This window comes from Rhinopithecus bieti, unplaced genomic scaffold (genome assembly GCF_001698545.2).
Source record: "Rhinopithecus bieti isolate Rb0 unplaced genomic scaffold, ASM169854v2 scaffold_62057, whole genome shotgun sequence".
Taxonomy (NCBI): Eukaryota; Metazoa; Chordata; class Mammalia; order Primates; family Cercopithecidae; genus Rhinopithecus; species Rhinopithecus bieti.
In genome coordinates, this window is record NW_016823572.1 from 162,994 (window position 1) to 176,129 (window position 13,136).

The following is a 13,136-nucleotide window of genomic DNA, read 5'->3' on the forward strand; positions in this document are numbered from 1 at the left end:
CAGACCCACGCTGCTGTGTCAGGGTTGGTGCTGGACTAGCCTGAGGGTGCAGTTACTAGTGCCAAAGTGAGTGTGTTTATGGGTGGCTTGATTTTATTCTAATTTTATTGTATTGTTTTAAAATTAGAGATGGGGTCTTACTATATTGCCCAGGCTGGTCTCAAGCAATCTTCCCACCTCAGCCTCCCAAAGTGCTGAAATGACCCAGCCCTGTGTGCTTTTATACCAGGTGGTTTAATGCGACCATCAGCGGGAGGCCTCCGTTTTAGAATTGGCCTTTGTTGCAGAAATGCCTAATTAATGGGCAGCTCTTCTTTATGAATGTAGTTATTAATAAGTCCCATGCACCAGGGCACCTCAGGTCAGCAATTTCTCCTCAGGCACTGGGCACACCAAGATGGATGACTTGTCATTGCCCCTAAGGAGCTCATGTAGAGAAGAGGGGACATGGAGTCACAGTGGAACAGGCGTGAGGAGGGCCAGGGGCACAGGTGGACGGGGTTCCTGACCAGAGCCAGCAGAGGGGAGGCCTGTGCTGGACAACCAGATGGGTTGAGGTGTGGGGGTGACTGGGTCGTTGGTATGTTCCCAGTCCCTGGGTCTGCCCTGTTCCGGTGCCTGGCCCTGTGCTGGGGCCTTGCCAATGGCCTTGGCCCTCCCCATACCTGGCTGCAGCCTGGGCACTACGGCCTTGGCCCTTGCTGACAGTCTGCTCCGGCTGCCTCTAGCCAGGCCCTTCCTGTCTTCCCTGGTGCCTGCTCCCCCTCCCCTGCATTTCGTCCATTGGCACTGCTTCCCCATGTGTGTGGCCGGCCTGCTCCTAGGCGCTGTCTTCTCCCCGTCATTGCAGTGACAGGTCATCGCTGCTTATAACCAAGGTGTGCACCTGTAGCTGGAGCACAAGCGACACAGGGTGGCCGCTGTGATCTCAGCAGAGGTTCTCTGGTGCCCTCCTATGGTGCTGGGGCAGGCTGATGGGGGCCTCACTGTTGTCTGTAAAAGTCTAAAAGAAAACACTTTTAATAGAAAAAAAAACTTATAGAAATAAAATATTTTGTACACCTGTACAATGTGTTTTGTTTTAAGCTAAGTGTTATTACAAAAGACTCAAAAGTTTTAAAAAATTAAAAGCAAAATGTTACAGTAAGCCAAGATTTATTATTGAGAAAGAACAATTTTTTATATAAATTTAGTGTGGCCTAAGTGTCTCTTGAGCCCAGGAGGTCAAGGCTGCATACAGAAATACTTGCCATCATGTTACAGTGGCTTACACTATTCGGTGCAGTAACATGCTCTGTAGGTTTGAAGCCTAGGCTTTAGCAAGAAACCACCCTATGTAGCCTCGGGGTACAGTAGGCTGACCATCTAGGTTCGTGTGGCGTTTGCGCTCTGTGACGTTGGCACGATGGTGAAATTGCCTAACAACACATTTCTCAGAAGGCATCCCCAGTGTTAAGTGACACATGGCTGTATTTTAACTGAGTTTTAGAATAATCTAGACTCTGTTCTCAAAGTAACATTTACTTTCAAAGAGAAACAGATTTTACTTAAAGAATATTATTTTTGGAGGGGCACGGTGGCTCATGCCTGTAATCCCAGCACTTTGGGAGGCTGAGGCAGGTGGATCACGAAGTCAGGAGATCGAGACCATCCTGGCTAATACAGTGAAACCCCGTCTCTCCTGAAAATACAAAAAATTAGCCAGGCGTGGTGGTGGCGCCTGTAGTCCCAGCTACTCGGGAGGCTGAGGCAGGAGAACGGCCTGAACCCGGGAAGCGGAGCTTGCAGTGAGCCAAGATCGCGCCACTGCACTCCAACCTGGGCGACAGAGCGAGACTCTGTCTCGGAAAAAAGAAAAAAAAAATTATTTTCCCGAATTAAGTGTCTTTGGCTAGCTTTAATGTACAGAGTAATGAAGTAATAAATTTAAAAGCCCAGTAAAAATGTGAAATTTCAGATTTACTCCTAAGTTCATTCTTCTTAGATTATTACATGGAAATGATAGGATGGGGCTGCCTTGGGGAAACAGTTGTCTCGACTTTAACCTGTAGGGCATCATTTAGAATGTCTGCATAAGTGTTTTGTCTTCCCATTCATTAAGCAAATATTAAACACATGCTGTGTGCCCAGCACTATTCTAGGTTCTAGAGACACAATAGGGAATAGATGGAGTCCTAGCCATGTCTAGCTTGCTTTCTAGTGGTAGAGACAGACAAGGAAAACAGCAGGGAGGAGCACAGGTGATCACAGTTGGATTTATGTTTTCAGGGACTGGCTTTGGCTGCTCAGGCGAATGGGTGCAGGGAGGCCGCAGGGGGACTGGTGCAGGCGTGGGTCCTCAAGGTGGGGGTGGGTGGGTGCAGGGACCAGCACACAGAAGTGGAGGCATGAGAGGTAGTTTGAAAACAGACCCAGAACTTGGTTGGATGTGGCTGCCTAGAGGCGGAACTCACCAATGACATCTTCACTTTTTGTCTGACCCACTGGGAAAAGGGCGATGCCGCTTACTGAGATCGGCGGAGGTCTGTGCTGGAGGACTCTTAGACAGCAGTGAGGGAAGTCGAGTCAGGAGAAGAGGGGCTGGACCAGAGAGGTATACGTGAGGCATGGACTTTCAAGCCATAGGGTGGCTGAAACCCCTGGGCAGGGAGCGTCCCAGGGCTGAGGACCAGGACGGAGCTCTGGGGTCCTTATGGATCAGCGAGAGGAGGAAGAGCCAGTCGGGAGGCCGAAGAAGGAGCGGCCAGTGGGATAGGAAGAAACGCAGGAGGTTGCGGTGCCTGAAGGCTTGTGAAGAAGGACGTGTTTAAGCCAGGAAGGAATGGGCCTGTCTCCATTAACGCTGGTGAGATGAGACCCAGCCAGCTCTGCTTGGGGAGAAGTGGGCAGGTCACTCCTTGATAGGCCTGGCGAGAGCAGCTGCTGCTGAATGGTGGATGAAAGTGCTTCTGATAGGGGTGAGGGGTTCCTGAGCAAGGAGCCAGGACCGACCAGGCTTCTGAGGAGTTTAACCAGAGAGGAGAGAGAACTGGAGGGCTGGGGAGGGGAGGACTGGGTTTACCTGGGAGGTGTTTGGGTGCCAGAGCAGAGAGAAGAGATGGACTCTCGAGAAGATTGAGCTTAGAAAGGCACAAGGACGAAGAAATCCATGGCAACCAGAGAGGAGATGATGTATAAGGTTATGGATGCCAGTGGGTGGGGGGACCAGTGGGGCTGAGAAAAAATAGATGCAGGCAAGAGAGCTGCTGGGAGGGAAGAGAAGCCCCGGGCTGCGCGGAGGCGTGGCGGCGTCAGCTGCCCCAGTCTGCAGGTCTTCTGTTTCATTAGCAGAAGCGGGGGTGTTGCGCTGTCGGTATCATTCTTTCATCCTTTCAATAAAATTATTGAAAATTATGTTTTTTCCCCAGAATCATCCTGTTAAACATATAGATGACTTTAATTTTTCAGTTCTAAAGCTATTTACTTGTTAACTTTTTGCACTGTTTTGAAATTAATTCATTGCTCCCAGTGTCCTGCAGAAAAGCTATAGAAAGCCCGCCCTGGCCATTCATGTCAGCATTGAGGAGGGGGCTTGCAAGGAACCCATTTACAGGTGTTTGAATGACTCATTCCACGAAGGCATTGCAGGTCACTTGCTCTGTTGCTGGAGTGCTTGGTGTAGCGCTCTGCTGCCATCTAGTGTCATAAGTTTTCTTTCGGGAGTTTTTTGGGGGATTTTGGGAAGCTGAGAAATTTATAAAACATGGATAAAGGAATGTTTATTTTAATTCAGAATACTTTGCTGTTCTTGGTGAGCTTTTTTTCTTTAAACAATGGACCAAAATAATCACCATTATTATCATCATTATATCACTAAGCACCATAAAAATACAAATGAATCAGATATCTAAATATAGGTTTGTCCGTTTTGGATAGAATGAATCAAGTTTTAATACTTGCTTAACATAAACATATTGACGCTAATTAAAGATTTTATGTTGATTTTTCCTTTTAAACTGTGGTACCAGGAGAGCTCTACTGACATTTCTGGAACATAGAACTAACCCTGGATCTTACACAATCCATCACAAGTCTCATCCATGAGAACTGTGACCAGGGGCCTCCAGTAATCTTTGATGTTATTCCCTATTCCTGGGTTAAAGATATTTTTGCCTGGAATGTACTGATTTTATCTATTCTTAAGTAAAACCCCCTTCTGTTGATTATATTCTGTCTTTGAGTGAAATTTGGGAAGTGAACTAGTATGGAGAGAAGACATTTTAAGAACAGCAAGTGGTGGTGAATATGCTTTAGGTATCCTTGAGAAGCAGCCACGCCCAGTCTGTGCTTCCTCTGCCTTCATGGCCCGAGTCGCAGTTCACTGTCTCCCAGCAGCTGCTGTTGATTTTGAAGATTGGCCAGATTCAGCCCAGCATAACCATGTTTTTGTGTGAGAGCAATTTTTTCCTTAGATGGGTGTTGGTAGCGGAGGGGTTAGGCAGAAGAATTTGATTGCCATTTCACTGGTAACGTAGGTAGACTTAGGCTTTGTTCATGTTTACTTTCTGTACGGGCTACCTTATGAAACTCCTATCCGCCTGTAGTCCTGGAGTTTTCTGCTGGAATTTTTCTGGGTGAATTTAATTGTCTTCTGAATCATTTGTTATCCTTCCAACTCCCAAGCTCCACAGAGCCTAACCTGGATGGAGGGTCATATTCATATGTTTTTACAAGGAAAAAAAAGAATGTCTCTTTCTCCTCTGGAATGGCTTCTAATTTCGTTGGGAACAAAGGAGAGGGCACCACGTTTGGAAGGAATGTGTGAAGGACAGTGATACCAGGTGCACAGCACCGAGGGAAGGCCACTGCTGCCCTAGCAGAGCAGTCACGTGACGCTTGGGAGACCCCTGCAGATTGATGGGATTGACCTTCAGTTGTTTTATATTCATTCTTACAAAATACATTGATGTTGTCTGCATACTGATTTAATTCACTTGCTAAATAGAACTTTCTTGACTAGTTGGTAAACCGAAAAGTAGAAGCACAGCCCTACGATTTATTAGCTCTGTGGCCTTGGGCAAATTTCTTACCCTCCCTAAGCCTGAGTTCCATATCTGGTAAACATCTCAAATTGTATTTGCAGTAACAAGTGCAAAAACTCCTAACACAACGCTTGGCTCAGGGCTCAAAGCACAAATGGTGGCGACTATTAATATCAACATTATCACTCGTGTAAAGATCTTGGAAACTGGGAATGGAAACAAATTTAGATTCTTGGAGTGGACCTAGAAGTTACCTCAGAATGTACTCAGTATTAAATATGGGCAAATGTTTGTAAAGGAATACTGTGTTTTAAGGTTTTATTCTGGGAGGTATTTGATAAATTGGCTATCTTCAGTAACAGTTACAAGACATGTACTCTTTAGTTGGTCAAGGAAAATGTCCTTCCTCAGGAGTCTTTTCTTTTTTCTTTTTTTTTCCTGCTCTCTGCCTCCAGGAGTCTTTTCTTGACTCAGATTTAAAGAACACTGAAAGCCATTGGCTTGCTTTCTGAATTTTATTAACTGACTCGAGGAAGCTTTAATTTGGAATGAAATCGTATCAATAAATATTTAATCAGTGGTAAGGAGAATATGGAAGATTTTATTCCCTCAAAAGGGTATTCCCCATAACAGCTATACTGTAAACTCCCCAAAACATAATGTCCTAAATGAAAATCATGAAATAAAGACAGCATAACAGAGGGAAGTCTTGGAGGAGGCCTGGGGAGCCCTGCAGTGTCATGGCCATGTGCTGGGTGTCTGACTGTAAGTTTGTTTATTTTCATGCTCAGGTTGCTCCCCTTTGAAGAGTAGGCTTGTTAACGTGGTGAGTTTTTCTGGAGTGGCTGGAATGTTCTCTCTCTTCACCGTCTCAGGATAGCACAGGGTCCTGAGGAAGGTGGGGGAGACCTGAAGCAATTGTTGCTGTACTGCCTGGACTTCTCCTTTCCTGCCCATTTTTCTTTCCTTCTCTCCCACTCCATTGCTCCTCCAAGCTTTGGCAGTAGCCACAGCGCCTTCTTGATGAAGCGCTCACTGCCCGGGGGCTGCCTAGAATCCATAGAACAAGCAGTGTGAGTGGCACCATTTCTTATACTCTCCGTGTCATCTCTTAGGTAACCTGGGAGTGTCTCTACTTCTGCACAGCATTTAGTTTAAATGTGCATCATTGCAAAACTATCTTTTTTAAAACTGTTTTGTTTTCCATGTGTTTATACGACAAAAATGTTAACCAGTTAGAATGTTCCTAAAAGCATAATAGTGGCCTATACTTTTGCAGTGTTGGGTTGGAACTTCTTTAAATACGAACAAAAGAAGTTTCTAATAATCTTAACAGTTAGTGTTCACTGAGGCACGTATTTAAGTGCTCACTTTGTTCCTGTGCTTCGTTTTGAAACTCAAACGGGCTGACTTTTGCAGGGCGACCTGAAGGCGTATCTGCGCACCGAGCAGGAGCACATGCGGGGGGACTCACAGACCATGCTGCTGCAGAGGATGGCGTGTGAGATTGCCGCGGGGCTGGCCGCCATGCACAAGCTGCACTTCCTGCACAGGTGGGTCCCTGCGCCAGAGGTGCATGCCCCACACAGCGCCGGCGGGACAGTCCAGAGAGGCTGCTGGGTTTGTGAAACTTAAGGAGGACAGGTGGCAGGATGAGCCCAGCTCATGCAGGTAGAAGCGATCTCGTTCTTGCCCATGTCCGGATGAGGGTTAAGTTGGGCTTCATTGTAAACCAGTACTAGGGAATAAGATGTCTTAATACATTTATTATTTCCAGAATTTCAAAGAATGTGAACGGTTGTACCTGCCTCAGAGTTGGGAGTAAACAGTCCCGATCCATCACGTGACACCTCGCGTGTTTCATCCTTGCCACACCACCTTTAGGCTTCTGGTGCTACCCGCCCGGTTTTGCGGTGCGTCCCAGTTCACATTCCTGAGAAAGGAAGAGAGAATCTCTGGGCCAGCAGCCTCTGTGTGCACAAGGTCATAGCACTGAAGGATGGGCTGTAGGTGCCCATTCGGAAGCAGAGGTGTCACGGGATCCGATCTGAAGAGCCCCCCGGGTGGGGGGGTCGGGCTGCTTGTGGACAGCACAGCGATCTGTGTAGCACATTTCTGTGGCAACCTTTCAGGCCCCACTTGAATGACCATAGTTCTTTGGAGCACGTTGTATTTTGTTCAGATCATCGATGGTGATTTTCGTAATTAAAACACCAAAGGACTTGGAGTCCTATCTCAAATAATGAGTCTGTTCTGTAAACTCAAAAGGAGATTTCTGCTTACTCTCCTCTAGGCTTTTGAGCTGTGCTTTATGTTTAAAAGCAATACAATACGTTTAAAATTATTTCTTAGGTCTCCAGGGAAACCAGGCAGTATTTCTTTAATCGACTTTATGTAAATCATTTAACTCTTAGTAATCCATTGACCTAAAAAGGAACACCTGTGTGTCTTGACTTGAAGGGAGTGTATGAAGTATTCTATTTTTTATTTATGTATTATTTTTTTGAGACGGAGTCTCTCTCTCTCTTTTTTTTTTTTTTTTTGGAGACAGAGTCTTGCTCTGTCACCCAGGCTGGAGCTCAGTGGCATGATCTTGGCTCACTGCAAGCTCCACCTCCCGGGTTCACGCCATTCTCCTGCCTCAGCTTCCCGAGTAGCTGGGACTATAGGCGCCCACCACCACACCCGGCTAATTTTTTGTATTTTTAGTAGAGACGGGGTTTCACTGTGTTAGCCAGGATGGTCTCGAATTCTTGATCTCGTGATCCACCTGCCTCGGCCTCCCAAAGTGGTGGGATTACAGGCGTGAGCCACCGCACCCAGCCGAGAGAGAGTCTCTCTCTATCACCCAGGCTGGAGTGCAGTGGTGTGATCTCAGCTCACTATAACCTCCACCCCTGGGATTCAAGTGATTCTCCTGCCTCAGCCTCCCGAGTAGCTGGAACTGTAGGCACATGCCACCAGGCCTGGCTGTATTTTCAGTAGAGATGGGGTTTCACCATGTTGGCCAGGCTGGTCTCAAACTCCTGACCTCTGGTGGCCCACCTCGGCCCCCCAAAGTGCTGGGATTACAGGTGTGAGCCACCGTGCCTGGCTTGAAGTTTTCTATTTTGTAAAATGCAGATTTCACAGTAATATATTTGTAGTGTGATTCCATTTTTTTTTTTAAGTATGAAAACACCTGGTTGTATTTCTAGAGGTGTGTGTGTATAAACAGGCATGGAAAAGTGTACTGTGCCTATCAGACTCTCAACATTACTTCAAGGGGGCAAGGAAGAAAATTATTAACCTTCTTCTTACACATTTATATCTTGTTTGATTTACAATAGTAAACAAATCATTCTGGTAAAGTGTTTTTTTTTTTAAAGACTCAAAAAGTTACCAGTTTCTTAAGACCCAAAGCAGAATCCCTTACATGAAACTATAAAGATTTCATAATGGAGAAAGCCTGTATTTAGTTTTTGATGTATTTTATAACAGTTTATTATCTAGCATAATTTATATTGTTAATATGTTACAAAATGCAGATAATTACTGATACTGGCTTAGGAATTCTTAAATTTTAGAGAAGGGGGTTTAATTTTAAAAGAGCATCATATTGGAATCAGCAGTGTAAAATTATCAAAGACAGCTAGAATCTGTGTTTTTTAAATTGGCAAAGATGTCAGAGTAAATAGTATTTTCCTATGAGTTTCAAGTTAAAGTTTTACTTAATTTCAAATCTTGTGGACTTTAGAACAAGTAAAGATGATGAGTAAATCACATAGTTTGGATTTTATTCAAGTTCTAAAACTCAGGTTAAAGAAAATCCTTGAGGCCGGGTGCGGTGGCTCACTCCTGTAATCCCAGCACTTTGGGAGGCTGAGGTGGGCGGATCACCAGGTCAGGAGATCGAGACCATCCTGACTAACACAGTGAAACCCCATCTCTACTAAAAATACAAAAAATTAGGTGGGCGTGGTGGCGGGCGCCTGTAGTCCCAGCTACTTGGGAGGCTGAGGCAGGAGAATGGCATGAACCCGGGAGGCAGAGCTTGCAGTGAGCTGAGATCACGCCACTGCGCTCCAGCCTGGGTGACAGAGCGAGACTCCATCTCAAAAAAAAAAAGAAAAGAAAATCCTTGAAGCCATTGACAGCTGTTTCATTTTGTTGTAAAAAAAAAGTAATCACAGACCGTTCACCTGCGGAGCTTACTGAGCGCGGCCGTCGAGCCCAGCTCGGCCGCCGAGCGCCTGTGCCGGCACGGCTACACCATGGAGAGCGCCCGGATAAAGCGGCGCTGAACGCACTGCAGCCTCCTGAGTTCAGAGTCTTGCTCTGTCACCCAGGCCGGAGTAAAGTGCCCCAATCACTGCTCACTGCAGCTGTGAACTCTGGGGCTCAAACAGTCCTCCTACTTCAGCCTCTTGAGTAGCTGAGATTACAGGCACGTGCCACCACGCCCAGCGAATTATCAAAAATTTTTTTTGTAGAGAAATGAAAGCTCATTAGCATCTACACTGAAGATGCTCCTGTTCTTCACAGCTTTAATGATCACTGTTCCTATTGGGTTATATTTCACAACTAAATCTTATATATTTGAAGGAGCCCTTGGGATGTCCAATAGGGACAGCTATTTTTACGCTGCTGTTGTTGCAGTGGTCGCCGTCCATGTGTATGTGGCCCTCTTTGTGTATGTGGCCTGGAACGAAGGCTCACGACAGTGGCGTGAAGGCAAACAGGATTAAAGTGAACATCACCTTTTGATAGCATTAAATTCATTTTTTAAAATGATAAATGCTGGAGGGGGGACATCTGATTTGAATAAAGTTGAAAGAACATGTTAAAAAAAAGTAATCATATCTATATTAAATTTCCATTTGGGGCAAAGTTTTGTGTTTTAAGATCTTTTTTGTCAGTAGCACATCATATAGTATATTTTTAAGTTGGAATTTAGAATATTTATTGGTTGACTTAAATTAGGACTTCCTCTGTTGGTTGCAAACAGAACAACCTACATGTCCAAGTAAAGTTCTTAGCTCCGTTTGGAAACTAATCTAGTAAGGCACCTGTGGTGAAGTTGTATTTCTACCTATTCTTTAAGAAGAGCCTTAACCCGGAGTCTCAGGAGCCTGCGTCTCTGAAGTCGTGCATGTGACTTTTGGAAGGCCGTGTAAACAGCAGGCGCTGCCAGCTTGCTGCTGTGCCATTCCACTTGCCTTGCTGGCCTGGAGCCCAGGACTTCCTGTCCCCTGCCTGCCAGTCTCCTGAGCAGCCCGTCCATGAGATGCCACCAGGTCACTGTGATGAGCTGAGCCAGGGGGTTCCCACAGGCAGCCTGTCTCCTCGCAGCAGCTCATGGAGCTGGAGACCTGGAGTGGGTAGCCTCACGGAGTACCTGGGTGACTATTGTGTACGAAAGAGCCTCTGTAGGATTTGCCTGGTTGTAGCGTTACAGTTACTTTCTGCTGAGCAACACTGGGGTTAGCATGCATTGAACTTCCCCTGCCTGCAGAGTTCAATGACAAGGTGAGAGGCAGAGAAATGCATTTAAAATCCAGTGACAAGGTGAGAGACAAAGAAATACATTTAAAATCAAAGCAAAATGCACACCTGTTGCTCACTACCGCCCCAGCAGGAGAGTGGAAAAGCACGTTCTCATTTGGCACGGTGTTTGCCATGTTCCATGCATTTGCACAACATTCCGTGAGTAGTGATTTGATCGTCAGGGCCACCCCAAGCACCACGAGGCAGGTGCCATTATTAATCCCACTCACAGAGGAGAATACTGAGACTCGGGGTGCTGAGCGGTTGGTCTGTCTCAGCCACTCCTTTGATCATTTGATGAGCAGTTTGTACCCAGGCGCACACACCGTGTGTGGTCATTTCTGCAGGAGGAGGAAGAGTTACTTTTGTCTGGGAAGAGTCCAGGTCAGTTTTTGGAAGGAAGTGGTGTTTTAGTGATCCTTGAAGAATGGGCATCAGTTGGAGGCTGGAGGACATTCAGAATTGCTGGAGAAGGGAGTAGCAAGATGATGTATGTGGTAGGAGGAAGAGAAGGAAAGGGAGTTGAGGGAAATGTCAGATAGTCCAGTGTAACTAGAACAGAAGACGCAGGAGAGAAGATAGTGGGAGATAAGAATAGAGACACAGCTTGAAACCACGTTACAGAGGGCCAGAATAAGGCCTTCAGGCTGTGTTCTGTAGGCAGTAGGATGGCATGCCCAGAACTTTGTGTGTGCACGTGCGTGCGTGTTTAATCACTATTGCACTACAGCTTAGGCTGGTTTAGAAAGAGAAGACACTACTGAAAAGAGAACCAGACAGGAATTCATATGTGGTGGGTTTCCATGAAGGTTCCTTATTTCCTTTTCTACATGGAAGACTTGCTGAAGGCAGGTATTGCATCTTCCTGACCTTTGTATCTCCCATGATGTATGTCACATAGAAATGAGGAAAGGCTTCACGGGAAAGGAACCAATTTGACTGCAGCTACAACCCAAGCAGAGATGGAAAGACTGTCATCAGCTGAGCAGCTGCACTGGGAAGGTGGTTAAAGAGCTTTCCTTTAAAAAGCCTCGAGGTCCAGAGGGCTTCATGGGTGTCCTCTGTCTGACCTTTAGTGAACAGGTGGCTCCAGTGTATTTAAACTATTGCAGACCACAAAGAAGACGGAAATTTCTGTAATTCATATCATGAATCCAATACAACCTTAATGTAGCAAAAGATGGCGTAAAGGAATTACTGATGATTCTCATGAATGAACATAGACACAGATACTAGCAAACCGCATCCAGCAGTGTGTGAACAAAACAATTAAGACTGATTCTAGGACTCTAAGGGTAGATGTATATTATAAAAATATGTCTACATAATTCATTCCATTGACAGAATAAAAGAGGAGAAATACATTATAGCAATAGATTGCAGAAACATCATTTAGTATAATTCAGCAGCTATTCTGTGTTTACATAGACTATGTAAACATATTCTCCTCTGATGGGAAACCCTTCTTCCGATAAGAAAGGAAAGGTACAACTTAAATATCATATGGACTAAGACTCAAAACTTGACCAAAATTCAATAGCAATATCATGCTATTGCTAAATGGCAGAATAATAAAGCCCTTTCAATTTCAAACGAGGCAGAGGTGCCCACTGTTTATTTTACTTTCCAACATTTCATTGGAGGTACTGGCAAATACAAACACAAACTATAAAATTGTCAGTTTAAAAATAATAGGCCCAAGAAATAAGGGGAAAAAAAAGAAAAAAAAAATAATAGGCCGGGCACAGTGGCTTACACCTGTAATCTCAGCACTTTGGGAGGCCGAGGTGGGTGGATTGCTTGAGGTCAGGAGTTCGAGACCAGCCTGGCCAGCAGGGTGAAACCCCATCTCTACTACAAATACAAAAAAATTAGCCAGGCTTGGTGGCGCACGCCTGTAGTCCTAGCTAGTCGGGAGGATGAGGCAGGAGAATTGCTTGAACCCAGGAGACAGAGGTTGCAGCGAGCTGAGATCATGCCACTGCACTGCAGCCTGGGTGACAGAGTGAGACTCCGTCTCAATAATAATAATAATAGACTCTGTCTCAATAATAATAATAATAATAATAATAGTGAGACTCTGTCTCGATGATGATGATGATGATGATAACAATAGTAATAGTTTCCGTCTCAATAACAATAGTTAAGATTTACCAAATGCTTCCCACATGCCAGCTACTTTACACCAACTCCTAGGTGGTAGTGCTCGTTTTCCTGTGTTACAGGTCAGGAGACACAGGCACAGACAGGTATACTGACTTGTTCAGGGTCATGCAGCGGAAAGCCAGCAGAGCTGGGATTCAAAGCTGCACCCTCTGCCTCCGGATTTATACTCTTAACCACCGAACTACACCACACTTCTTTACTGGTGCCATGGTGTTATATGTTTAGGAAAACCAAGAAACTATGCTTTTAAAAAATAATAATTCACAAAAGAACTTGTGGCTTTTTATAAGACAGTATACATAAAGTCAGTAGTTTTTGTCTGTACAGGTATAATTATGTACCCAGCAGTGAAGATGAATAAAAACCATTTTATTCTCAATAATGCCAAAATTATAAGTAATCTGGGTATATGTTATGTGAGAA

General features: G+C 45.2%; 1 protein-coding gene across 1 annotated transcript in view; it reads left to right on the forward strand.

The window, feature by feature from the left end:
• Nucleotides 1–13,136, forward strand: part of LMTK2 (lemur tyrosine kinase 2) — a 76,057-nt gene that overhangs the window by 28,509 nt on the left and 34,412 nt on the right. The window contains exon 6 of the mRNA XM_017861646.1: nt 6,441–6,574. Coding sequence (XP_017717135.1) covers nt 6,480–6,574 — 95 coding nt within the window. The 5' untranslated portion in view covers nt 6,441–6,479. The remainder of the gene's footprint in view (nt 1–6,440; nt 6,575–13,136) is intronic.